At 54.1% G+C, this 23811-nt stretch overlaps 2 protein-coding genes and 2 non-coding genes across 7 annotated transcripts; 2 read left to right on the forward strand and 2 right to left on the reverse strand.

Moving 5' to 3' along the window:
• The first annotated feature begins 84 nt into the window (after positions 1 to 84).
• Positions 85 to 10030, forward strand: Grin3b (glutamate ionotropic receptor NMDA type subunit 3B). The gene is made up of 8 exons (XM_004654686.2): positions 85 to 703; positions 2107 to 2699; positions 7001 to 8033; positions 8754 to 8899; positions 8982 to 9097; positions 9169 to 9320; positions 9424 to 9588; positions 9662 to 10030. The coding sequence occupies exons 1-8, from the start codon at positions 287 to 289 to the stop codon at positions 10028 to 10030; spliced, it is 2991 nt and encodes a 996-aa protein (XP_004654743.1). The 5' UTR covers positions 85 to 286.
• LOC123455196 lies at positions 4845 to 4979 on the reverse strand. Its single transcript, XR_006633745.1, has one exon. It is a non-coding gene; the product is annotated as a small nucleolar RNA SNORA70 (small nucleolar RNA).
• On the reverse strand, positions 10014 to 18399 carry Tmem259 (transmembrane protein 259). 4 transcript variants are annotated; one of them, XM_045135022.1, is made up of 10 exons: positions 18140 to 18399; positions 12224 to 12460; positions 11904 to 12144; positions 11705 to 11827; positions 11512 to 11612; positions 11380 to 11437; positions 11218 to 11250; positions 11009 to 11141; positions 10836 to 10935; positions 10014 to 10705 (listed from the first exon to the last, which is right to left on the reverse strand). In XM_045135022.1, the coding sequence occupies exons 1-10, from the start codon at positions 18377 to 18379 to the stop codon at positions 10280 to 10282; spliced, it is 1692 nt and encodes a 563-aa protein (XP_044990957.1). In that variant the 5' UTR covers positions 18380 to 18399; the 3' UTR covers positions 10014 to 10279. The 4 variants fall into 4 exon arrangements, with proteins under 4 accessions (XP_044990957.1, XP_004654744.2, XP_044990958.1 ...); XM_004654687.2 differs by having other exon boundaries at positions 11218 to 11301; XM_045135023.1 differs by lacking the exon at positions 11218 to 11250.
• A 763-nt stretch (positions 18400 to 19162) lies between these two features.
• Positions 19163 to 19269, forward strand: LOC123455252. The gene has a single exon (XR_006633789.1). It is a non-coding gene; the product is annotated as a U6 spliceosomal RNA (small nuclear RNA).
• The last annotated feature ends 4542 nt before the right edge of the window (positions 19270 to 23811 follow it).

A 23811-nucleotide genomic window follows, 5' to 3' on the forward strand; every position in this document is an offset into this window, starting at 1 on the left:
TCTGTGATTGTGAGCTGGAAGGCAGGATATATAGCTTAATAGATTTCCACTAGATGTTTCTGCCTCAGCTTCTTAGGTACACAGGATGGCTGAACTGGGTGGAGACCACTCTGGAAGCTGAGTGTGAGCCACAGTTTCCCTGTCTCAGACATGGAGTGCCCAGCGTGGGCACGTTAAACCCTTGGCAGTGACCCAGTTCCTCCCTAGTGGCTGCTGGCGCTGGGGACCCACAGACGGACGGTGCAGCCACTGCCGGGGAGGGAGTAGCTGTCCTGTTAACTCAGCCATGGAGTGTGTGCGGATGCTGTGGCTGGGCCTGGTGTTGGCTCTCGGGCTGGGGAGGCTGGGGTCCGTGCGTTGTCATCCGCAGCCCTGTGGGGTTCCCACACGCCTGGCTGTCCTCCCACCCCGCGCACCTGCTGCCCGAGCCCGTGTCCTCGCGTTCCTGGCGAGGGCCACTGCGGAGCTGAAACCACCCAGCAACCTGAGCCTGGAGCTGGTGGCCCTGGCTCCTACTGCTCGAGACCCCGCATCGCTGGCCCGAGGACTGTGCCAGGCCCTGTCACCTCCTGGTGTGGTGGCCCTGGTGGCCTTCCCAGATGCACGGCCTGAGCTCCTCCAGTTGCAGTTCCTGGCAGCTGCCACTCAGACACCTGTGCTGAGTGTGCTACGAAGAGAGCTGCAAGCCCCCCTAGGAGCTCCGGTAAGTGGGGATCCCCTGGGATATGGGGACAAAGGGGGACCGACCTTTCCTCCCATGGTGCCTCCCATCCACTATAGACTGATAAGGCACAGGGGTCTGCTCCTCTAATGGGACTGGACAGTTTGAAGTTTCCTTCCAGTATCTTTCTCACCCCCGAGACTCTCAAAAAGCAGTTCCCTACCTTTTGGTGCCCTGGAATCCCAAGCACAGCCCCAGATCCTGTCCCTCCCTCCTCCGTTCTACATTTTTCTTATCTTTTTTAAAAATAAAAAAGATTTTTATTTGCAAGGAGAGAGAGAATGGGCACATCAGGGCCTCTAGCCCCTGCAAAAGAACTCCAAATGCATGCACAACTTTGCAAGTGGCTTTACCCGGGTACTGGGGAATTGAACCCAGGCCATCTGGCTTCGCATGACAGATGTGTGCCCACATCCCTAGTTGGTGGAGTTCTAGGGATGGAACCAATGGCTTTATGCATGCCAGGAAAACACTACACACTGAGCCACAGATCCCAGCCCTAGCTCTTCTAGACAGGGTCTCACGTAACCCTGTCTGGCCTCCAGTTTGCTCTGTACCTGAGAATGGCCTTGAGTTCCTGATTCTTCCGCTTTCAGCTCCCCAGTGGTGGGGTGGCAGGCGTGTGTCACCATGGCCGACTGCCTCTTCTTAACCTTCAGGTAGAGTCAGGGGGTCATTGGTGTGAGAGAAGCTGACAGGGCTTCCAACATGCTCAGTACTCCCCGGGGAAATACCCCTTCTCAGAGGCAGCAAGCTGGACCCCAGCTGTGGACTGGGGTTTTGTAGGGGCAACCCCGGGGACTCCTTGCCAACCTAGCATGAGGAGCCTGGGAAGATGGCTTAGCGGCTAAAGGTACTCCCTTCCAACCAAACCTGAGGTCTCTTCAGTGACCACCTTTCTGGGCTCCCTATATCCTGATGCTACCGAGTCCGATAGGACAGATGGGAGCCCAGCGTGGGCCTCTGGCATCCTCTGCTGTCATCTCTGGGAACTGCACCACCAGACCTTGGGTAGCAGCAACATCATAGAGGGTATCCCACCTGGAGAGCTTTATGCAGAAATAAACAAAAAAGTGGGGATAAGCCTAGCGTGGTGGTGCACGCTTTTAATCCCAGCACTTGTGAGGCAGGTGGATCTTCGTGAGTTCGAAGGCACCCTGAAATTATATAGTGAATTCCAGGTCAGCCTGGGCTAGAGTGAGACCCTACCTGGAAAAAAACTATAAAAAAAAGGGGGGGATAGTGCCAGGGTAAGCAGAGATAGGGATGCTAGGCTAAGGAGGCTGAACTTTTGTGTTGGTGGCAATAGGCACCGAAGTTGATGGAGCTGGGAGGGGGCAGGGCGAGGTCCAGCGCCAGTCCTAATTGCAACCACCCTTTCTCAGACCCCATTTCACCTGCAGCTGGACTGGGCCAGCCCCCTGGAGACACTGCTGGAAGTACTAGTATCGCTGCTGCAGGCACATGCCTGGGAAGATGTCGGCCTGGCACTCTGCCGTATCCGGGACCCTGGTGGCCTTGTGGCACTCTGGACAAGCCAGGTTGGCCGGGCTCCAAAGCTCGTGCTAGACCTGAGCCGGCCAGACAGTGGGGACAAAGGCCTAAGGGCTCGCCTGGCTCCGCTGGGGGCACCAGCAGGAGGGGAAGCCCCGGTGTCCACCGCTGTCCTTCTGGGCTGTGACGTGACCCGTGCCCACCGGGTTCTGGAGGCCGCACCACCTGGTCCCCACTGGCTACTGGGCACACCACTGCATGCCGAAGCACTCCCCACAGCCGGTCTGCCCCCTGGGCTGCTGGCACTGGGTGAGGTGCATCGGCCTTCACTGGAAGCCACTATCCACGATGCTGTGGAACTGGTGGCACAGGCGCTGGGCACCGCAGCCCTTGTGCACTCAGAGCGTGCCCTGCTCCCAGCCCTGGTCAACTGCAACAACTTGCAGTCACCTGGACCTGAGTCATCCGGACACTTCTTGGCACAGTGAGTAGGGACCGAGTCAGAGAAGGGTGGCCAGGTGATAGCTTCCTATGCTCCTAGGTTGCTAAAGGCAATGAGTAAGACCCTACCTCAAAAAAAAAAAAAAAAAAACAGGCTGGAGAGATGGCTTAGCAGTTAAGGCATTTGCCTGCAAAGTCTAAGGATCCCGGTTCAATTTCCCAGGACCCATGTAAGCCAGAAGCACAGGGAGCACATGCGTCTGGAGTTCGTTTGCAGTGGCTGGAGACACTGGTGCGTCCATTCTCTCTCTCTCTTTCAAATACATAAAATAGAAAAAAAAAAAAACAGGGCTGGAGAGATGGCTTAGCAGTTAAGGCACTTGCCTGCAAAGCCAAAGGACCCATGTTCAATTACCCAGGACCCACGTAAGCCAGATGCACAAGGGGGCGGCACATGCATCTGGAGCTCGTTTGCAATACCTACAGGCCCTGGTGTGCCCATTCTCTGTCTATCTCCTTTCTATCTCTGCTTCCAAATAAATAAATAAATTTTTAAAAATAAAAACCAGGGGCTGGAGAAGATAGCTTATCAGTTAAGGCACTTGCCTGCAAAGCTAAATGACCTAGGTTTTATACCCCAGGACCCACATGAGCCAGATGCACAAGATGGCACATGTGTCTGGAGTTTGTTTGCAGTGACTGGAAGCCCTGGTGCACCACCCCCCCAAAAAAAAAGCCAGGTGTGGTGGTGCATACCTTTAATCCCAGCACTTAGGAGGCAGAGGTAGGAAGATCACTGTGAGTTCAAGGTCAGTCTGAGACTACATAGTGAGTTCCAGGTCAACCTGGGCTACAGTGAGACCCTACCTTGAAAAACTGGAAAAAAAAATTAAAACGAGGCAGGTGTGGTGGTGTACATCTATCAGCTCTGTACTGGGGAAGCTGAGGCAAAGGAATGACTGTGAGTTCCAAGCCAGCTTGAGCCATAGAATAAGACCTTGTCGGAAAAAAAAAAACAAAAATGGAACAAAAAGGGGTGTTGCTTAGTGGGTAGAGTCCTTGCTCAGCATGCACAAAATTCTAGGTTTCATTCCCAGCAGCTCATAAACCTGTTGGGTGGTATATGCCTGTAATTTCAGCACTCAGTAGGTTGAGGCAGTAGGATTGCCGTGAGTTCCAAGCCAGCCTGGGTTTAGAGTAAAGCCCTCTTTTTTTTTTGTTGTTGTTGTTGCTTTTTTGTTTTTCGAGGTACGGTCTTGCTCTAGCCCAGACTGACCTGGAATTCACTATGTAATCTCAAGATGGCCTCGAACTCACAGTGATCCTCCTGCTGCTGCCTCCCAAGTGCTGGGATTAAAGCCATGTGCCATCACACCTGGCTCTTTTTTTTTTTTTTTTTTTTTTTTTTGGATTACATTATGAGATTTACTGAGTGAGCATGTTTGGTAAGGTAGGAACAGTGGAAGCTCATGAGTGCAGAGCTCATCATGACTAGGGATATATTTGACCCCACAGCCATCAGGCATGAGCCATTTCTCATCTGCCATGTCTTCAAATTCGTCTGCATTGACCTTGGTGAAGCCCCACTTCTTTGAGATGTGGATCTCCTGGCAGCCAAGAAGCTTGAACTTGGCACTGTATAGGGCCTCAATCACATGCTCTTTATTCTGCAGCTTGGTGCAGATGGAATGATGACCTGGCCAATACGAACCCTGGCCCCACAGTGCCCTGGGGCTTCCCAAAAGCACCCCATATACTTGTTTGGAGCTTGGATTGGGAATAGCATGAGATCAGAAATATGGATATCCAGGCTGGGCGTGGTGACACACGCCTTTAATCCCAGCACTTGAGTTCAATGCCACCCTGAGACTACATAGTGACTTCCAGGTCAGCCTGAGCTAGAGTGAGACCCTACCTGGAAAGGAAAGGAAAGGAAAGGAAAGGAAAGGAAAGGAAAGGAAAGGAAAGGAAAGGGGAAAGGAAAGGGGAAAGGAAAGGGGAAAGGAAAGGGGAAAGGAAAGGGGAAAGGAAAGGGGAAAGGAAAGGAAAAAGGGAAGGGAAGGGAAGGGGAAAGGAAAGGAAAAAGGGAAGGGAAGGGAAGGGAAAGGAAGAGAGGAAGAAAGAAAGAAAGAAAGAAAGAAAGAAAGAAAGAAAGAAAGAAAGAAAGATGGATATCCACCAGAAAAGTAACTGTCCCCAAGGTCCCTTAGGTATTTGTACAATCAACAGGTTACTACACTACCTAGGAGGCTGCTGTCTGCAGCCACTGCACACAGACAAAGCTCCATGGGGAAAGGAACCCAGTCGGCTTAATTGGCTGCAAAGCTCTCTCTCTTTTTTCATTTTGATTAATATTTATTTATTTGAGAGAAAGAAGCAAATATAGAGAGAATGGGCACACCAGGGCTTCCAGCTGCTTCAAATAAACTCTAGACACATGTGCCAATATGTACATCTGGCTTATGTGGGTACCAGGGAATTGAACATGGGTCCTTAGGTTTCACAAGCAAGCACCTTAACTGGCAAGCCATCTCTCCAGCTAAAGCCCTCTTTTTTTTAAATAATTTTTTTTTAGTTATTTATTAAAGAAAGAGAGAATGGGTGTTCACCAGGGCTTCCAGCCACTGCAAATGAACCCAGACATATGAACCACCATGTGCATCTGACTTATGTAGGTATCAAGGAATCAAACCTGGGGCCTCAGGATTCACAGGCAAGTGCCTTAACTGCTAACCCATCTCTCCAGCTAGAGCTCTCTTAAAAAAAAAAAAGTTGGGTATGCCTTTTATCCCAGCACTATGGAGGTAGAGGTAGGAGGATCACCATGAGTTTAGTCCAGCTTGAGACTACATAGTGAATTCCAGGTCAGCCTGGGCTAGAGCGAGACACTACCTTGAAAAAGGGTAAAAATAAAAAGAACACATGCAAATAAAATTTCAAACAAATGGTGGCACACGCCTTTAATCCCAGCACTAGGGAGGCAGAGGTAGGAGGATTGCAATGAGTTCAAGGCCACCCTGAGACTACATAATGAAATCCATGTCAGCCTGGGCTAGAGTGAAACCCTACCTTGAAAAACAGTTGAAACAAGCCAGATGTGGTGGCACATGCCTTTAATCCCAGCACTTAGGTGGCAGAGGTAGGAGAGATCACTGAAAGTTGAAGGCCACCTTGAGACTACACGGTGAATTCCAAGTCAGCCTGGGCTAGAGTGAGACCCTACTTCAAAAAAACAAGACAAAACAAAAGGGCAGTGACCACAGGAGTGACTATAAACTCAGCATAGTGCTGGGTGTGGTGGCACATGCCTCTAGTCTCAGAACTCAAGAGGCAGAGGTAGGAAGATCATTGAGAGTTTCAAGTCAGTCTGAGACTATAGCAAGTTCCAAGTCAACCTGGGTAGAGCGAGATCCTATCTCAAAAAATACTCCCTCCGCAAAAAAATTAAAAACACAACTCACTATATTGAGACATTCCTGTCACATCCTCCAAGGCTCAGAGAGTCCATTGTGGAAGAGGTGACAGAAAGCATGTAAGAGTCAAAGGAAGAACAGGACTGCTTACAGTGCAATCCTCCAGACACAAAATGGCCTTGATGCTCATGACTTCAAAGTGCCTGACACTTCCTACACAGACTTTCATAATAGGAGGGTAAAAAACCGAAGAGGACTAGAGAGATTGCTCAGTGCTTATAAGGTGCTTGCCTGCAAAACCCAAGGACCCAAGTTTGATTCCCCAGTACCCACCTAAAACCAGATGCACAAGGTGAGACGTGTGTGCATTTGTCTGGAGTTAGTTTGCAGTGGCTAGAGGCCCTGGTGTGTACATTCTCTCTCTTGCTCGCTGCCTCTTTCTCAAGTAAACAAATAAAATATTTAAAAAGTAGGAAGTAGAAAAGAAAAAGAGGACTTCCGAGTAAGATGGCAGCATGCTAGCCACACCAAAGCAGGCTAGGGAGGGAAACAAACAAAACAAAAAGCCAGGCACATGTCTATCATGCCAACACTTGAGAGTAGAGATAGGGTCAGGAGTTCAAGACCACCCCCAGCTACAGAGTGAAGTGAGGTCGGCCTAGGCATTATGAGGCTCTGTCTCAAAAACTAAAAAAGTCCTAGTGACAAGGAATTACAAAATGATCTTTTCTGTCACTGGAAAGACCATGCCAGTGCCCCCCCTCCCCCATCAGATCAAGCAGAAGCCAGTCAAGGTTGGTGAACAGTACCGCAGGGTAAGTGTAGCAAGTGCTAGACATCAGGGTGTGGTACAGATGCCTCAAGTACGTGGCGACTATCGCCCTATTCTAGGGAGCTGATGTTCCTGACATCTGCCTGTCTTGTCCCCCAGGGTCCTGGTCAACACATCCTTCCAGGGCCACACGGGGCCAGTGTGGGTGACACGTTCCTCAAGGATACACGTGTCCCGACATTTCAAGGTGTGGAGCCTGCGACGGGACCCGTTGGGCGCCCCAGCCTGGGCCACAGTGGGAAGCTGGCGCGATGGCCACTTGGATTTGGAACCAGCAGCAGCCGCCATTCGTCCCCCATCCCTACCAGGCACCCAGGCCCGACCGAAGCTGCGGGTGGTTACTCTGGTGGAACACCCGTTTGTGTTCGTCCGCGAACCCGATGAGGATGGCCAGTGCCCGGCGGGACAGCTGTGCCTGGACCCGGGCACCAACGACTCGGCCCGGCTGGACGCGCTGTTTGCTGCTCTGGCCAATGGCTCAGTGGCCCGCACTCTGCTCAAGTGCTGTTATGGCTACTGTATCGATCTGTTGGAGCGGCTGGCCGAGGACCTGGCCTTCAACTTCGAGCTGTACATCGTGGGAGATGGCAAGTACGGGGCCCTGCGTGACGGGCGCTGGACCGGCCTCGTGGGCGACCTGCTGGCCGGCCGTGCCCACATGGCGGTCAGCAGCTTCAGCATCAACTCGGCGCGCTCGCAGGCGGTGGACTTCACCAGCCCCTTCTTCTCCACCAGCCTGGGCATCATGGTCCGCACGCGCGACACAGCCTCGCCCATCGGAGCCTTCATGTGGCCCCTGCACTGGTCCATGTGGGTGGGCGTCTTTGCCGCCCTGCACCTCACCGCGCTCTTCCTCACCCTGTATGAGTGGCGCAGTCCCTATGGCCTCACCCCACGTGGCCGCAACAGGGACACCGTGTTCTCCTACTCCTCGGCCCTCAACCTATGCTATGCCATCCTCTTTGGACGCACAGTGTCCAGCAAGACGCCCAAGTGTCCCACCGGACGTTTCCTCATGAACCTCTGGGCCATCTTCTGCCTGCTGGTGCTGTCCAGCTACACGGCCAACCTGGCTGCCGTCATGGTTGGGGATAAAACCTTCGAGGAGCTGTCGGGGATCCACGATCCCAAGGTGGGAGGCTGGGTCTGCACTGGGGTGTGGGCACGAGGCTCATGAAGGGAAGGTGACCACTCCCATTTACCCTTATTCCTAGAGATTCACTTTATTATATAAGTGCATTTCTAGCAAGAAGTCTACTGCCTGCCACACAACCCCAAGTGGATTCTTGGCTGTCACTTTACCGCTGACCACGCCCCCACTGTGGACTCTAGGCTGTCACTCTACCTCTGACCACGCCCCAGCTTAACACCTATTTTTTTTTTTTTCCAACCCTCCTGCCTCAGCATTTGCAGCGATGACATGGCCAACACGCACCACAATCGGCTTTATTTTCTCCCGTTAAGTGTGCTGGAGAAAGCGACTTCTATTCCCCATAGCATCTGCCACCCCAGATCTGGCTGGTCACACCCCCTTCACAGTGTCCCCTGTAACAGAGTGCTGCCCAGCACTAACGCATGGCTCTAGTGCACTAAACACGTGTGGCCATGTAGGGATCGCGCCCAGTGTAGGTGACAAGGACAGTGTTACCAAGTGTAGAGTTCTTTGGTGACCCTACTGGCGTGGAGGCTGGATTTCTGGGGGTTCGCAGGGCATCAACTGGGGACTGTGGGAGGACTAGACATCCAGGCTAGGACGGGCCGCAGAGGGAATGGTGCGCCTCGAGGGTCCCGGGTCCCCCGGAGTGTGTGGGCTGGAGCTCCCAACACTCACCGGCCCGCCCGCCACCCGCAGCTGCACCACCCGTCGCAGGGCTTCCGCTTCGGCACGGTGTGGGAGAGCAGCGCCGAGGCCTACATCAAGGCGAGCTTCCCTGAGATGCACGCACACATGCGGCGCCACAGCGCGCCCACCACGCCGCACGGCGTCGCCATGCTCACGTAAGTTACGCAGGGCAGGGCAGGGCGCGGGGGAAGGTACCCCGCCACGGCGCCCGCCGACCACAGCCGCTCCTCTCTGCAGGAGCGACCCCCCTAAGCTCAACGCCTTCATCATGGACAAGTCGCTCCTGGACTACGAGGTCTCCATCGACCCCGACTGCAAGCTGCTGACGGTGGGGAAACCCTTCGCCATCGAGGGTGAGTGCGCGGGTACCCGGGTCGGGGACAGCTCCTAGCCTGAGTGAGGTTCAGCCCCACCCCACCCCCAGGCTACGGCATCGGGCTGCCGCAGAACTCGCCGCTCACCTCCAACCTGTCGGAGTTCATCAGCCGCTACAAGTCCTCAGGCTTCATTGACCTGCTCCACGACAAGTGGTACAAGATGGTGCCTTGCGGGAAGCGGGTCTTTGCCGTCACCGAGGTGGGTATAGGGTCTCCTGGCTCAGGGCTCCGGTGCACTCCTCTCCCCGTAAAGCCCCCAATTCCCGCGCCCCTCCATCTGCCCGGGTGCTCTCTTTCCCTAGACGCTGCAGATGGGTGTCTACCACTTCTCGGGGCTCTTCGTGCTGCTGTGCTTGGGCCTGGGCAGCGCCCTGCTCAGCTCGCTGGGCGAGCACGTCTTCTACCGCCTGGTGCTGCCGCGCATCCGCCGCGGAAATAAGCTGCAGTACTGGCTCCACACGAGCCAGGTGAGCAGGGCTCGAGGCCACAGGGGGACCCTAGCCCGCACCCCAATTCTAACCCGCTTGTCTCGGACCACAGAAGATACACCGGGCGCTCAACACAGGGCCGGCCGAGGCTCAGCAGGAGCCGCAGGCCAAGAAAGATGAACCACCCGCTCCAGTTCGCAGCGGCCCAGAGCCCGAATCCGCGGGGCACTGGAAGCGGGTGCGCCACGCGGTGGAGCGGGAACGGCGCGTGCGCTTCATGCTGGAGCCCGCCACGCAAGCCAAGGACTCGGACCCGAACCCGGAGGAGCGCCAGTGGTTGTGCCCCAACGGACGGCCTGCAGCCCCGCGGCCCGGGGAGCTGCAGGAGCTGGAGCGGCGCATTGAGGCCGCACGCGAGCAGCTGCGCTCGGCCCTGCTGCGGCGCGGGGAGCTGCGGGCGCGGCTGGGGGACGCGGGCTGAGCGCGGTTTATTCTATGTACAACGCAGCTGTGCGCACGGCACTGAAACACGGCATTAAAAATACAGCCTTGCCCACAGCACGGCATCAACAGTGATGGCCTCTGCCGCGCCGCTCATTCGTCCTGGGCCTGCGCAGGGATGGGGCGCCCCCTGGAGACTCGCCATCACCTTCGCGTCTGAGTGCCCCTACCCGCGCGCCAAGCACTTCCAGAACGTTCCACGGTGTCGGTCCCAGTAGGCGGCCTGGACTCAGGAACCCGCCTGGGCCACATCAGGGCTGGCCGTGTCAAGGTCTGGGGGCGCAGTTGCACCCTCGCCCTCACCCGGGGTCCCCGCGGGCCGCCGCTCCAGCAGCGAGGCGCTCAGGCCAGATAAGAAGGACGCGTCCGTGAGGATGGCGGCCGTCTCGGCCACCCAGCCCAGGTCTTGACTGGTCCCTGCGGGCATGCCAGGCCCCGTCTCTGGTTCCTCACTGGCCGCAGGGCCTGGGCCCAGGGCGAGGGTCCGGCTGGCGGGCTCGGGGGCGGCCGCAGAGCCCGAGTTGTTGTTGAGGTCGTCGGGCAATGCCGAGGGAGTCCCGGGGCCAGGCGGCGTCTGCAGCAGCAGCTCCTGGACGCGCACCTGCTGCAGGATGGCCGGCAGCTCGAAGTGGTGGAAGAAGTAGATCATGGAGTGCTGTGGGAGGGGTGGGGTCAGACTGACCCCACCCCTACCGAGCTCAGGAAGACCCCCATCCACCCCTTCACCCTGACTGACAACCTGGCTCAAGTACCCCAGACCCTACTCTTAACACGGGCCAGCTCACCTGGATGAAAAGCCAGGAGGTGACCAGGGCCAGGCTGCTGTACTGCCCGTTGAAGCGATAGTGGTAGGCGTAGAAGGCGAAGTGGTACAGGTAGAAGAACCTGTGGGACCAGGCATGAGCAGCGGCCTCTACAACCCCACCCGGAACCCCACCTCCTGGCTGTGCCCCCTGACCTCAGCCAGTGCCGCTTGCTGGTGTTGGTGTGGCAGCAGATGGCGTCGTACTGGTCAGCCAGCCACACGATGAGTATGATGTAGAACGCCGTGGTGGTATCGTTGAAGAACTCGGACATGATAGCTTCCATCCCTGTGGGAACAGGAGGTGCTGGGTTGGAGCGGGCGGGGCAGGGCGCGGGGTGGGGGAGGCGGCGAGGGGTCCTCACCAACGAGGGCCAGGATGACAGTCAGCAGGGGCGCTGCGGGGAAGGCGATGGCCATGTTCATCTCCAGCATCTGCAGCAGGTCCACTGCGGGCACAGGGGCGGGGCCGCCCGTGAGGGCCTGGGGGCGAGCCCGCCCTGCCCCCCGCGGCCCACCAGACTCACCGATGAACACGAAGATCTGGTGGTGGGAGTAGCGCAGCAGCATGGACACGCTCAGGGTCTGCAGGGAGGCAGGGTCAGGGGTATGCGGTGCAAAGAGCCCCGCCCCCAGCTCCTCCCGGTGGCCCCACTCACAAAGATGACCATGATGACGAAGGCCGCCAAGTAGGATGTCCGCGCCATCCACATGCTGACGAAGCGGTAGTGCTCCCCTGAAACCACGTTGCGCAGGAAGCCTGTGGGGAGCAGCAACCAGTGAGCCTCTCCACCCTGCCCTGACCCAACACCCTCGTTCCACCTCCGCCCGACCTGCCCTCACCCCTCGCACCCTTGTTCTCCTCATTCTCGGCCAGGCCCTTCACGCTGGACATGAGGATGTCGTCATAGCCCAAGAACTCGTCCAGCAGCAGGCGGCTGAAGCGGTCCCCGAAGCACTGGTCCCTAGTAGGGTCTGTGGAATGGGCAGGCGGGGATCAGGGTGGGCAGGCCATGAGGACCCTCCCCTACTCGTGTGGGTCCACACTCACCCAAGGTAACCACCATGACCGGGATGCTCAGGCGCCGACGTGTGGCCTGCGACAAGCGCAAGAAGCCGTACTCCAGCGAGTACTCCACCACGTACTCGTCCTGCGGCCACGCGGGGGCCGTGCGCTCCGCCCGGGCCCACGAGCCAGTGGCTGGCTCGGGCAGCGGGAAGTCTGGGCTGTCGTTGAGCGCTGCAGCGCCCCCTGGGGGCCTGAACACTTTGGGCTCGATCTCCAGCTCGAACTGTGGATGCCAAGGTGTCAGTCGTGCGGGTTTGGGGCTGTTGTGCTGCCCCTTGCCCAATGGTATTCTGGGTGCTCACCTTGATGGAGCCATTGGTGAACATGTCCACGCTCAGCTCTTCCTCCTCCTCCTCCTCCTCCCCCTCCTCCGCACCGCAGAATTGCAGAACCACCGGCTCGCGGCTATGGTTGTGCCGCACCTCCACACGCAGCACACCCTCACGTGGCCACCTGTCACGCACGTGCTCCAAGCAGTTGATGGGCGAACGTGAGAACACGATGTGGATGTAGGCCAGGACGAAGAGCACGAATAGGGCCTGCAGAAGGGACAGTCAGTGGACGGTGCGCCAGGCCTCCTGAGTAGCTTCCCAGTACCCCTGACCACCTGTGGGTTCCCCAGCTTCATGCCTGCTTCCTGACTGGGGCGCCTGTTGTCACCAAGCTAAGAATAGCCATTGTCCTTGGCCAGCTGCCTTCTGCCCCTTGCTGGGTGGCAGCATGTGCAGAGGACGAGGCTGACCCGCCCCAGCCAGGTTGTTCCTTCAGGGAATTCAAGCTTTCTCATGTTAAGTGGGACACCAGCCGGCCCCTGTGGACACTGTGCATCCAGGAGACCATGGTCAAGTTGGAGGCACTGGTGGGTGCCCTGACTGGGGAGCTCATGTCACTGAGTGGGAGGAGGGCAGGATATGGCTAGGGACTCTGCAGGGCCCAGAATGTCCTACGGAGCATGAACATCCCACCCACGTTCAAATACAAGTTAAGAAACTTAGGGAGATGGCTCAGTGGTTAAGATGCTTGTCTAGCCAAAGGACGCAGGTTCAGTTCCCCAGTAACCACATACAGCCAGATGTACAAGGTGGCACATGTGTCTGGAGTTCCTTTGCAGCACCTAGAGGCCCTAGAGTGCTCATTCTCTCTCCCTCTCTCTGCTTCTTTAATTCTCTCAAATAAATATTTTTAAAAAGTAAAATTACAGAAGTGACAGAGGAGTGCTCAGCACTGAAATATCTCAATCACACCTTCCATGGCTCAGGGTCCATTGCAAAAGAGATAGCGGAAAGAATGTACAAGCCACAGGAAGGGTAAGACTCCTTACAACGTGCTCCTCCAGACACAAAATGGTCTGGATATGATGACCTCACAGTGTCTGACACTACCCACACAAGACCATCATAATAGGAGGAAAAGATCATGACATCAAAATAAAAAAGAGACTGAGAGGGAGAGGGGATATGATGGAGAGTGTAAAGGGGAAAGTGGGGAGAGGGAGGAATTACCATGGAATATTGTTTACAATTATGGAAATTGTCAATAAAAAAGAGTATAGAGACAAGAAAAAAATAAGAATAGGGCTGGAGGGATGGCTTAGCAGTTAAGGCACTGCCTGCAAAGCCAAAGGACACTGGTTCAATTCCCCAGGACCCACGTTAGCCAGATGCACAAGGGGGTGTACACATTTGGAGTTCATTTGGAGGCCCTGGTGTGCCCATTCTCTCTCTCTCACCTCACCCCTGTCTTTTTCTGTCAAATAAATAAATAAAAATTAAAAAATAAGCCGGGCATGGTGGTACTCGCCTTTAATCCCAGCATTTGGGAGGCAGAGGTAGGAGTAATGCCGTGAGTTCGAGGCCACCCTGAGACCCCATAGTGAATTTCAGGTCAGCCTGGGCTAGAGTGAGACCCTACCTCAAAAAACCAAGCAAAAAAAAAAAATTAATAATAATAAATAAAATTAGGGCTGGAGGGATGGGTCAGTGGTTAGGGCACTTGCTTATGAAGCCCAAGGATACAGGTTTGATTCTCCAGATCCTACGTATGCCACATACACATGATGGTGCATGCATCTAGAGTTCATTTGCAGTGGCCAGAGGCCCTGGTGCACCCATTTTCTCCCTCTTTCTCTCCTCTCTCTAGTAAGTAAATAAAAATTAAATTATTAAAAAAATTAAAAAAATTCCAGGTCAACCTGAGCTAGAGTGAAGCCCTACCTCAAAACAAACAAACAAAAAAGAGGGCTGGAGATGGCTTAGAGGTTAAGATGCTTGCCTGCGAAGCCTAAGGACCCAGGTTCAATTCCCTGATACCAATGTAAAGCTGGATGGCACATGTGTCTGGAGTTTGTTTGTAGTAACTAGAGGCCCATTCTTTCTCTCATATAAATAAAATATTAAAAGAAAGAGGGCCGGAGAGATGGCTTAGCGGTTAAGCGCTTGCCTGTGAAACCTAAGGACCCCGGTTCGAGGCTCAGTTCCCCAGGTCCCACGTTAGCCCTATGCACAAGGGGGCGCACCCGTCTGGAGTTCGTTTGCAGAGGCTGGAAGCCCTGGCGCGCCCATTCTCTCTCTCTCCCTCTATCTGTCTTTTTCTCTGTGTCTGTCACTCTCAAATAAATAAATTAATTTAAAAAAAAATCTTTAAAAGAAAAAGAAAGAAATCTGGGGGATGGCTCAGTGGTTTGGTGCTTGCTTACAAAGCCAAAGTATATGTGTGTGGGGTCAATCCCTTAACACCCATATAAGTCATATACAAGTGGTACATGCATCTGGTGTTCATTTGCAGTGGGAGTGGCACCCATATGCACACATGTACGAATAAACAAGCTGGGCATGGTAGCACACGCCTATAATGCCAGCAGTTGGGAGGTGGAGGCAGAAGGATCACTGTGAGTTTGAGGCCAGCCTGAGACTACATAGTGAATTCCCGGTCAGCCTGGGCTATAGGGAGACCCTACTTCAAAAAAAAACCAACAACAACAAAAAGAATAAAAAAGCCACACACCCATCATTTCTTCACTGACTTCAACTGCTTCTTACCCCAGGCCCCAAAGCATACCCCACTGGGCAACAGTGTTACCCAGGGGATCTCAGCTTCTCCCCACTCAGTGGTTCAGATGACCATGTGACACAGGGTCTCAGGGATCACCTGAGGTCACAAGGTACTGTTATAATTGGAGGACTCTGGTCTGGAGTGGGTGGAGGCCGGGAGACTGCTACCACCTATGTAGCCCAGAGAGGCTGCTCTGGCTGGCAGGAGGTGTGTGAGAACCTGCTGAAGGGTTGTCCAGGGCGGCCTATTCTCCTGCCACCTCCCAACCTGAGCACCAGTCCACAGTGCTGACCCTCAAGCTGTCTATAGAAGCATGGGAACCACCCACAATCCAGCCCCTCCCTGGCACATGAGGTCTACTGGACCAACAGGGTGCCAACAGCCCATCAGGGGTACATCCCACATGCGAGCACAGACAGGCTGGGCTCCCCAAAAAGCCAGGACATAAACACCTCCCTAGCCTGCCAACAGAGGCATGGGGTTCACGAGGGGTGGCTGCCTGGAGCCAAAGCCATGGCAATACGCCCTGCTCTGCACCCTTTCTGTGACTCCCCACAAGTCTCCTTGACACTGGTCAGCAAAGCAACCCCTCCTGGCCTGGCTGGCCCATGGGGCAGTGAGGCCGGTGGATGGCAAGAGGTCCCAGTCTAAGCCTGTGGGTGAAGTCTTGCATCTGCGTCACCCGAAGCTAATGGGAGCCCCATCAGCGGAACTTGTAGCTTCCTGAGACAATGGAAAAAGTTTCTGTCCCTTGGAGCAAGTCAGAGGTGGCATCAAAGGAGGTCAGCACAGGATAGGACTGGGGCAGCTGCACAGGGTGGCCGCATCCCACCAGTCATGCTGCAGGCATGTAGTGAGCAGGGCCTGAGCAGGCACAGAAGCAGAGGGTGTGGCCAGGGGCACCGACTTCACCTTCTAAGGTCAAGGGCTGGAGGAAGATGGACCTTGACAGATACTTGCTGGCCCTTGCTCTCCAAGGCCTGAGTGACCGGCAGAAGCTGTGACTGACACAGTGCTCCAGACTGTGGGCAGCACTGGGCAGGCCAGCACATCAGAGTGTGGACAACGCGTGTCCAGAGACAGAGGCTGCCACCACTTCCCAGGGACAGTTTGAAGATGAGAAAACAGGAACACAAATGCTACCCAGGTCACATAGTCCAGTACCTCAGGCCTCCAGCTGACCCCTGACCTCAAGGAGACTGACAGCCTCAGAGGACAGTGGTCACTGGATGCATGTCCTGTCACACCCACCCAGGTTCTGGTGACCAGCTCTTCAGGACAGGAACCCAACCAAAGCGGGCTGTGCTGTACAGGTGAGTACAGACTCCACTGCAGAGCCTGTAAGCCCCAAGCATTCTCCACCTGGAGCCACAGGGGACTTCACTGGCCAGGCTGGGAGACTCTGCCTTCTACCAGGCCTCAGTTTCCCCACTACAGAGCAGGACATGCTCAGACTCGTCTCACAGCCTTGGGTCCTGCTTCTGCCTGCCCATGCCACCTGCCCTTTTCCTTGTTCCTACTCCCTTACAGACCTGGCCCTTCAGGCCCACAGGAGGGGTCACTAACATGGCTGGCAGGACCCACTCCACACCCTTTCCAGATGTTCTCAATGGCCCTAGCCATGGCTTTAGGGCACTCACACCAGATAGATGCTGCAGTTATCCCACACCCAGATTACAAGACAAGCCCACAGAAGCACACCTTCTCCCAGCACAGCCCCCAGCTCGAGCCAGAACCTCTATAAGGGTCCCAGCCCTCCCTGGGGCTAGCTTCCTTCCTACCAAGGGCATCAGGAAGCACCGCTAAAGGAGACAACAAAGCCAGGAGTGGTGGCACATGCCTTTAATCCCAGCCTCAGGAGTCAGAGATAGGAGGGTCTCTATGAGTTCAAGGCCAACCTGAGACTAATAGTGAATTTTGGGTCAACATGGGCTAAAAAAAAAAAAAAAAAAAAAAAAGGTGACACCAGAGCACCAGAGAAGACAGCTATAACTCCCACTCAAGAGCAGGTCATTGGGTCCCAGAAGCTCCCTCAATCCTCAGTGACTCAAGCAGGACACCTGTCATTCCATCACCAGAAGGATGGCACCTGCCCATCCTAGACACCTGGGACTGGGACCTACTCTAGTTTAACCAGAATTAGGCCTCAAGGCCAGCAGGGCAGTATTCTGTGACTCCAAAACCAGCTTGCAGGAACCAGCACCCAGGCCTGGTGTGAGGACAGGACACTGGTTGGCAGGGTGAACCAGCCTGCTGGAGCTGGCACCCAGCCCCGATGTGAGGACAGGGCACTGGCTGGCATGGTGAACCAGCTTGCAGGAGCCATCACCCAGGTCCAGTATGAGGACAGGGCACTGGCTGGCAGGGTGAACCAGCCAGGCAGGAAACGAAGCAGACCTTCCTGAAACCCAGCCTGGCCCGAGGTGAGCACATTCAAAGGGCCAGCATCTTCAACCAAGGGACACTGTCTGGGGTTCTGAGCTTGGCAAGGATGACCTCCAGCCGTGGTCAGCCCCATCTGTGAGTGACCACTGCCTGGAGGGATGACCCACATACCCCTTTCACACCCACAATTAGTGGGGACAGAGCCAGCCACCAGTCAGGCAGGGTGCACCTGCAGGAGAGACACCCACTGTGACAGAGGACAGTGGCTGCCAATGGGGTCTTACCACATTGTCTGAGCATGTGAATAAAACACCCCCAACACGAGCTGTCCAGACGGGGACCACTCAACAAGCATGGAAGGCGGACAGAGCAAATGCAGGTAGTGACCACAGGAAAGGTTCCACCTCAACAGCCAGGTGGGCGGTAGGTCCCTAAGCAGCTGTGACTTTGCTGCTGACTCTAGTGAGGTGACTTCACCCAAATGCAATGCGAGGCTCGGCGGTGGGCAGAAGACCCCACGGAAAAAAGAAGCGAGTGTGAAGTGGAGCTCCAGCCCAGGGATCGATGGCCAACAGATACCGTGGTGGGCAGGGCTCTGGGTGGAAGTGGGGTTCAGGGTGCTGAGGGTGCCAGGCTGCGGAGTCAGGGGTGAAAGGGCAGGGGGTGGGGCCTGGAAAGTGGGGCGGGGCTCCAGGCTGAAAGGAGCGTCAGGGTGCCCCAGGGAGGCCGCTGTATGCAGGCACCCCGGGGGTTGGCGGGTGGGGTCAAGGGTCGGGGGTCACCTTGAGCAGCACGAAGAACTCAAAGAGGCGGCGGAACGCAGGCGGGAAGAGGCGCGAGTAGGTGACAGCCATCTTGAAGAAGAGCGCGTGGAAGAGCCGGTCGCGCACGTTGATGAGCGGGTTGGGGTTCAGGTTCGGGGTGCGCGGGCCGCGCGGGGGCGCCGGGCCTGCTGCTGCTCCTCCCCCTCCAGCTCCGCCGACGCTGGGTCCCGGACCCGCGGCCGCCGTGTTCTCCGACATCCCGCCCCGACTCACCCAGGCGGCCGCCGGGCTCAACCCAGCCGCGCCCCGGCCGCCGCCGCCGCCGCCGCCGCCACCGCCTCCACTCGCGTCCGCCCGGCCTGTGATGCCAAACGAGCGCACGGGGAAGAGCGCCGACCGTCCGCCCGCGCGCGGAGCACCCTGGGATAGCCCACGGCCGCCCTGGGAGGCCGCGCCTCCTCGGCTCAGGAGCTGAGCGGCGGAGGAGGCGGGGCCATGGGAACATGGCTCATTTGCATAAGTCTTCACGTGGATGGCCGTGCGGACGGGGGCGGGCCCTCATTTGCATAGAGCTTCACATTTACCATATTTACCTCCACAGCGCTGGGGGCGGAGTCGTAGGGACCCGATCATTTGCATAGAGATTCTCTCATTAGTCTGTGATCATTGGGAGAGCTTATTAGCCGATTTGGAAGGCGGAGTCGCATGGGTCCAGTTCATTTGCATAGATCTCCATTAGCTCTGGGGGGTGGGGTCCTGTGGAACCATTCACATGCACTGAAGGGCGGGGTTTCGTGGGGACTCTCATTTGCATAGAGTTTCCCACAACGCTTCGCGGCTTCAAGAAATGGGAAAACTGTTATACTAGCCAAATTCTGGGTGGTTGTATGTAAGCAGAGTTATTCAACGTGAGAGGAGTTTCGGATAGTTTTTGCTTGGGCCCCTATAAAAAACTAAAAGTAACTATCAGTAGATACCACCTTAACTTTAAAGTACTGCTATAGTAGCCCTTTAAATAGGCCTCGCATGGAGCTACAGTTCGTGCTCGCTTCGGCAGCACATATACTAAAATTGGAACGATACAGAGAAGATTAGCATGGCCCCTGCGCAAGGATGACACGCAAATTCGTGAAGCGTTCCATATTTTGCACCTGGACACCTGTGGTCCTTACATCACTTATTTTTCCTGAAGTGTCTCGATCCCCTTTTTACCCCGTCTTGTTCCTGCCACTCTGGAGCCCGGAGCCCTTGTTCTGCCAGGCATCTGCCATCCTCTGTGACTTTGGCCAGGCCCAGAACATCGTCTCCCTTTGGACCAATATCCATTGAGTGCTTTCGGTATACTAGACTTCAGACCCTCATCTCCCCGCCCCCTCATGCACAAATACACTCCAACGTGAGGCAGGAGGGGACAGGAGGTACCTTTCTAAACTGGATTGGGTGTCTAGGAAGTGATCCCTTGGAGACTCAGACACTTTCCCAGACATCACTGCCAAGAGCAACTTGCATTTAGTTGGCGCTCAATAAATGCAACCCCGTCCTTTTTTTTTTTTTTTTTAAGTCAAGCAAAGCAAAAATGTATTTATAGCGTTTAAGAGAAGGGTAGAAGGCAGCTCCTGTAAAACAGCGGGGGTGCCAGGCAGCTCGTCCACGATCCTGAAACCGCTGTGGACCGCACCTTCACCCCACCTCGACCACTTGCTGGAGGAACAAGACTTCCAGGTAGGTGACCCTGGAGGCCCACGCGGACAACCCAGCCTTCAAGTCCCGCCGAGGCGTCCTGGATGGAGTGGCCACAAGTCCACTGCTGCTCGTGGGCATAGAAGCGTCGGCTCTAGCCACGGGCACGGGCTTCGACAGCTCCAGGTGGGGAATCAGAATCTCCCCAAAACGGCGAGGGACACCTGCCCTATCCCCGCGGGAAAGCAGGCTGCCAGGGGATAGTCCTGAGAAGAGTCAGGACCCCTGAACACCGCAGTCCTGCCCTGGACAGAGGGTCCTCACAGATAGAGCAAAGGCCCTGGGGCAGGAATGGCAGGACGGTGACCGCAGCCCGAGGCCCAGACTGGGGCAAGAGCGGGGCGCTGCAGACAGAGACGGCCACTGTCCCCCAGCGGGAGAGGACAGCTGGAAGGGCAATGGGAGGATCGAGCTACACTTGCTGCAGGCCAGCCTGGGCCACCCCGACCGTGAGCACTGCAGGGATAGACTGTCTCTGGAGAAGCTGCCATTGGGGAGATGGGGGCGTTCCATTGTTTCTGGCACCTTCTCTTGGGAGAGAAAGCTGAGACTTCCTGGGGTGCTGCCAGCTTCCTGCTGCTGGAGCCAAAATTCCCAAGATTTTGACACCCTGGAGCCCGGCCAGCAGCGCTGGGCAAACATAAGCCCAGCACAGAGAGGGCGCGCGGCGCCTGCAGGTGCACAGCCAAGTGGAGAGCAGGATTTGAACTCGGAGGAGGCCGAACATGAGCAGAAATGATGCACGCCTTAAATCCCAACTAGCCCGAACCCCGGGATTTCCCTTTCTGCGACCCACCCCCTTTGGCAAGTTTTCTGTCCAGGCAGCAGTGACTGCATTCTAAGCTTTGTTGAGAAGAACCACCGCGGAGATCTGCCGCTGTGGGGAGAAAAGTAACACCGAGCGCATTAAATTACATGAAAAAATTGCTTGCAGCTGTGAGTTAATAAAACGACCTATAGACAGACGCTGGAACTTGAATAGAGTATAAACTCCACACGTCACAGAATATTTTTAATTTTGTACTGTCTTTTTTGTCTAATCGCTTACAAAAAAGTGAAAGCCAGTCTTTTAACATTTTTTATTGGCAGCTTCAATAATTACAGACAATAAACCATAATAAATTCCCTCCCCAACCCCACTTTCCCCTCATAAATCCACACTCCATCATATCCCTTCTCCCTCTCAATTAGTCTTTCTTTTATTTTTATTAGTTATTTATTATTATTATTATTATTATTATTTTATTTATTTATTTATTTTGGTTTTTCAAGGTAGGGTCTCACTCCGACCCAGGCTGACCTGTAATTAATTATGTAGTCTCAGGGTGGCCTCGAACTCACAGCGATCCTCCTACCTCTGCCCCTGGAGTGCTGGAATTAAAAGCGTGCACCACCATGCCCGGCTTCTTTTATTTTTTTTAATATTTTATTCATATATTTTGGAAAGATGGCTTAGTAGTTAAGGCACTTGCCTGCAAAGACAAAGGACCCAGGTTCAATTACCCAGGTCCCACATAAGCCAGATGCACAAAGTGGCTCATGCATCTGGAGTTTGTTTGCAGCATATAAAGGCCCTGGCCTGCCCATTCTCTGTCTCTTTATCTGCCTCTTTCTCTCTCTCCAATAAATAAAATAAATAAATAATTATATTATACACATATGCATATAAATATATCCAGCCCATCTCTTATATATTTTTTAATATTTTAAAATTTATTTATTTTTATGAGAGAGAGAAAAAACGGGTGCACCAGGGCCTCCAGCCACTGCAAATGAGCTCCAGATGCATGTGCCGCCTTGTGCATCTGGCATATTTGGGTACTAGATCCTTAGGCTTCACAGGCAAGCACTTTAACCACTAAGCCATCTCTCCAGCCCTTTTAAAAATATTTTATTTGGGCCAGGCACGGTGGCGCACACCTTTAATCCCAGCTCTCGGGAGGCAGAGGTAGGAGGATCACTGTGAGTTTGAGGCCACTCTGAGACTCCATAGTGAATTCCAGGTCAGCCTGGGCTAGAGTGAGACCCTACCTCGAAAAACAAAAACAAGCAAACAAACAAACATACATACATACATATATACATATACATATACACATATACATATACATATACATACACACACACACACACACACACACACACACATATATATATAATTTATTTATTTATTTGCAAGCAAAGGGAGAGAGGTCACAAACACACAGAGAATGGGCATACCAGGGCTTCTAGCCATTGCAAACAAACTCCAGACGCATGTACCACTTTGTGCATCTGACTTTACACAGATACTGGGAATAAAACCCAGATCATTAGGTTTTGAAGGCAAGCTCCTTGACCATGGAGCCATCTCTCCAGCCCTCTTTCTTTTATTTCTTAAATTTTGTTTATTTAGTTAGTTTTTTCAAGGTAGCATCTTGCCCTAGCCCAAGCTGACCTGGAATTCAATATGTAGTCTCAGAATGGCCTCAAACTCACCATAATCCTCCTACCAGTGTCTGAGTGCTGAGATTAAAGACGTGTACTACCACACCTAGCTTATCTTTTATTTATTTTATTTGCTTTTTGAGGTGGTTTCTCACTCTGGCTCAGGCTGACCTGAAATTCACTCTGTAGTCTCAGGGTTGCCTTGAACTCTCGGCGATCCTCCTACCTCTGCCTCCTGAGTGCTGGGATTAAAGGCGTGTGCCACCATGCCCAACAAGATTAACAACTTTAACAAACAGCTGCAGGCTTTGTGACTTTCCAGAACAGACAATTTATCACAAAATGGAGTCATTACTCAAGATGAGGCACTTTTGGTTGCCTAGTGCCCAATGGTCCCCCACAGGTCAGGGCAAGGAGTTGTCAGGAAACCTAGAGGGGATGTAATCAGGTGTTTATCTAACCTTGCCTCAATGGCTTAACATACTGACTGCACCAGGCTTCACATCCTGACCATAAACTGGCCTTTTGCAAAAGATAAGATTCTGTAAGCAGTCTGCTGACCGATGTTCCAGAAGTACCTAACAGAAAGCTGGCTGGGGGCTGGAGAGATGGCTTAGCGGTTAAGCGCTTGCCTGTGAAGCCTAAGGACCCCGGTTTGAGGCTCGGTTCCCCAGGTCCCACATTAGCCAGATGCACAAGGGGGCGCACGCATCTGGAGTTCGTTTGCAGAGGCTGGAAGCCCTGGCGCACCCATTCTCATTCTCTCCCTCTATCTGTCTTTCTCTCTGTGTCTGTCACTCTCAAATAAATAAATTGAAAAAAAAAAAAAAAAACAGAAAGAAAGAAAGCTGGATGGGCCAGCTTTCTAAATAATGAGTCAACTTACAAGCAGGCCCAGGCAAAATGGAGAGGCTTTTGCTCTATGTCTCCCGACAGTCCCATAGGTCTGCGTGCAGTATAGGGTTTTTCCAGCTTTCTGTCAGCTGGTCCACAGGGAGGAGGTTTTCAGCTCAGCTCCCGCTTGACTTCTCAGTGACCTACAGGCCAAACATGAGGAGTCTTCAGCAATAGGGTCTTACCTTCTAGTTCTGATGGGCAATGACAACCAAGAGCCTTGACAATGGCCTGTAATGTTTGGGGGGCATCAGGGACCTCCTTAGCCACAACTCACTGGAAGGTATCCTATCCCTGGCACTGACATTTTTCTAGTAACAATCTATGGCTTCTAGGTGCACTATTGTCCCAAGAAGTAGGTTTCAATATGACTTATTCAAGCCACATACCATTATTGTTTTAGTTTTCATTTTTCGAGGTAGGGTCTCACTCTAGCTCAGGCTGACCTGGAATTCACTATGTAGTCTCAAGGTAGCCTCGAACTCACAGCAATCTACCTTCCTCTGCCTCCCGAGTGCTGGGATTAAAGGCTTGCACCACCACACCCAGCTCATCTTAAAGTTTTTTTAAATGGTTTTTTATTTGAGAGAGAAAGAGGCAGATAAGAGAGCAAGCTAATGAGCAAGAGG

The sequence above is a fragment of the Jaculus jaculus genome, chromosome 15 (genome assembly GCF_020740685.1).
Source record: "Jaculus jaculus isolate mJacJac1 chromosome 15, mJacJac1.mat.Y.cur, whole genome shotgun sequence".
Lineage (NCBI taxonomy): Eukaryota > Metazoa > Chordata > Mammalia > Rodentia > Dipodidae > Jaculus > Jaculus jaculus.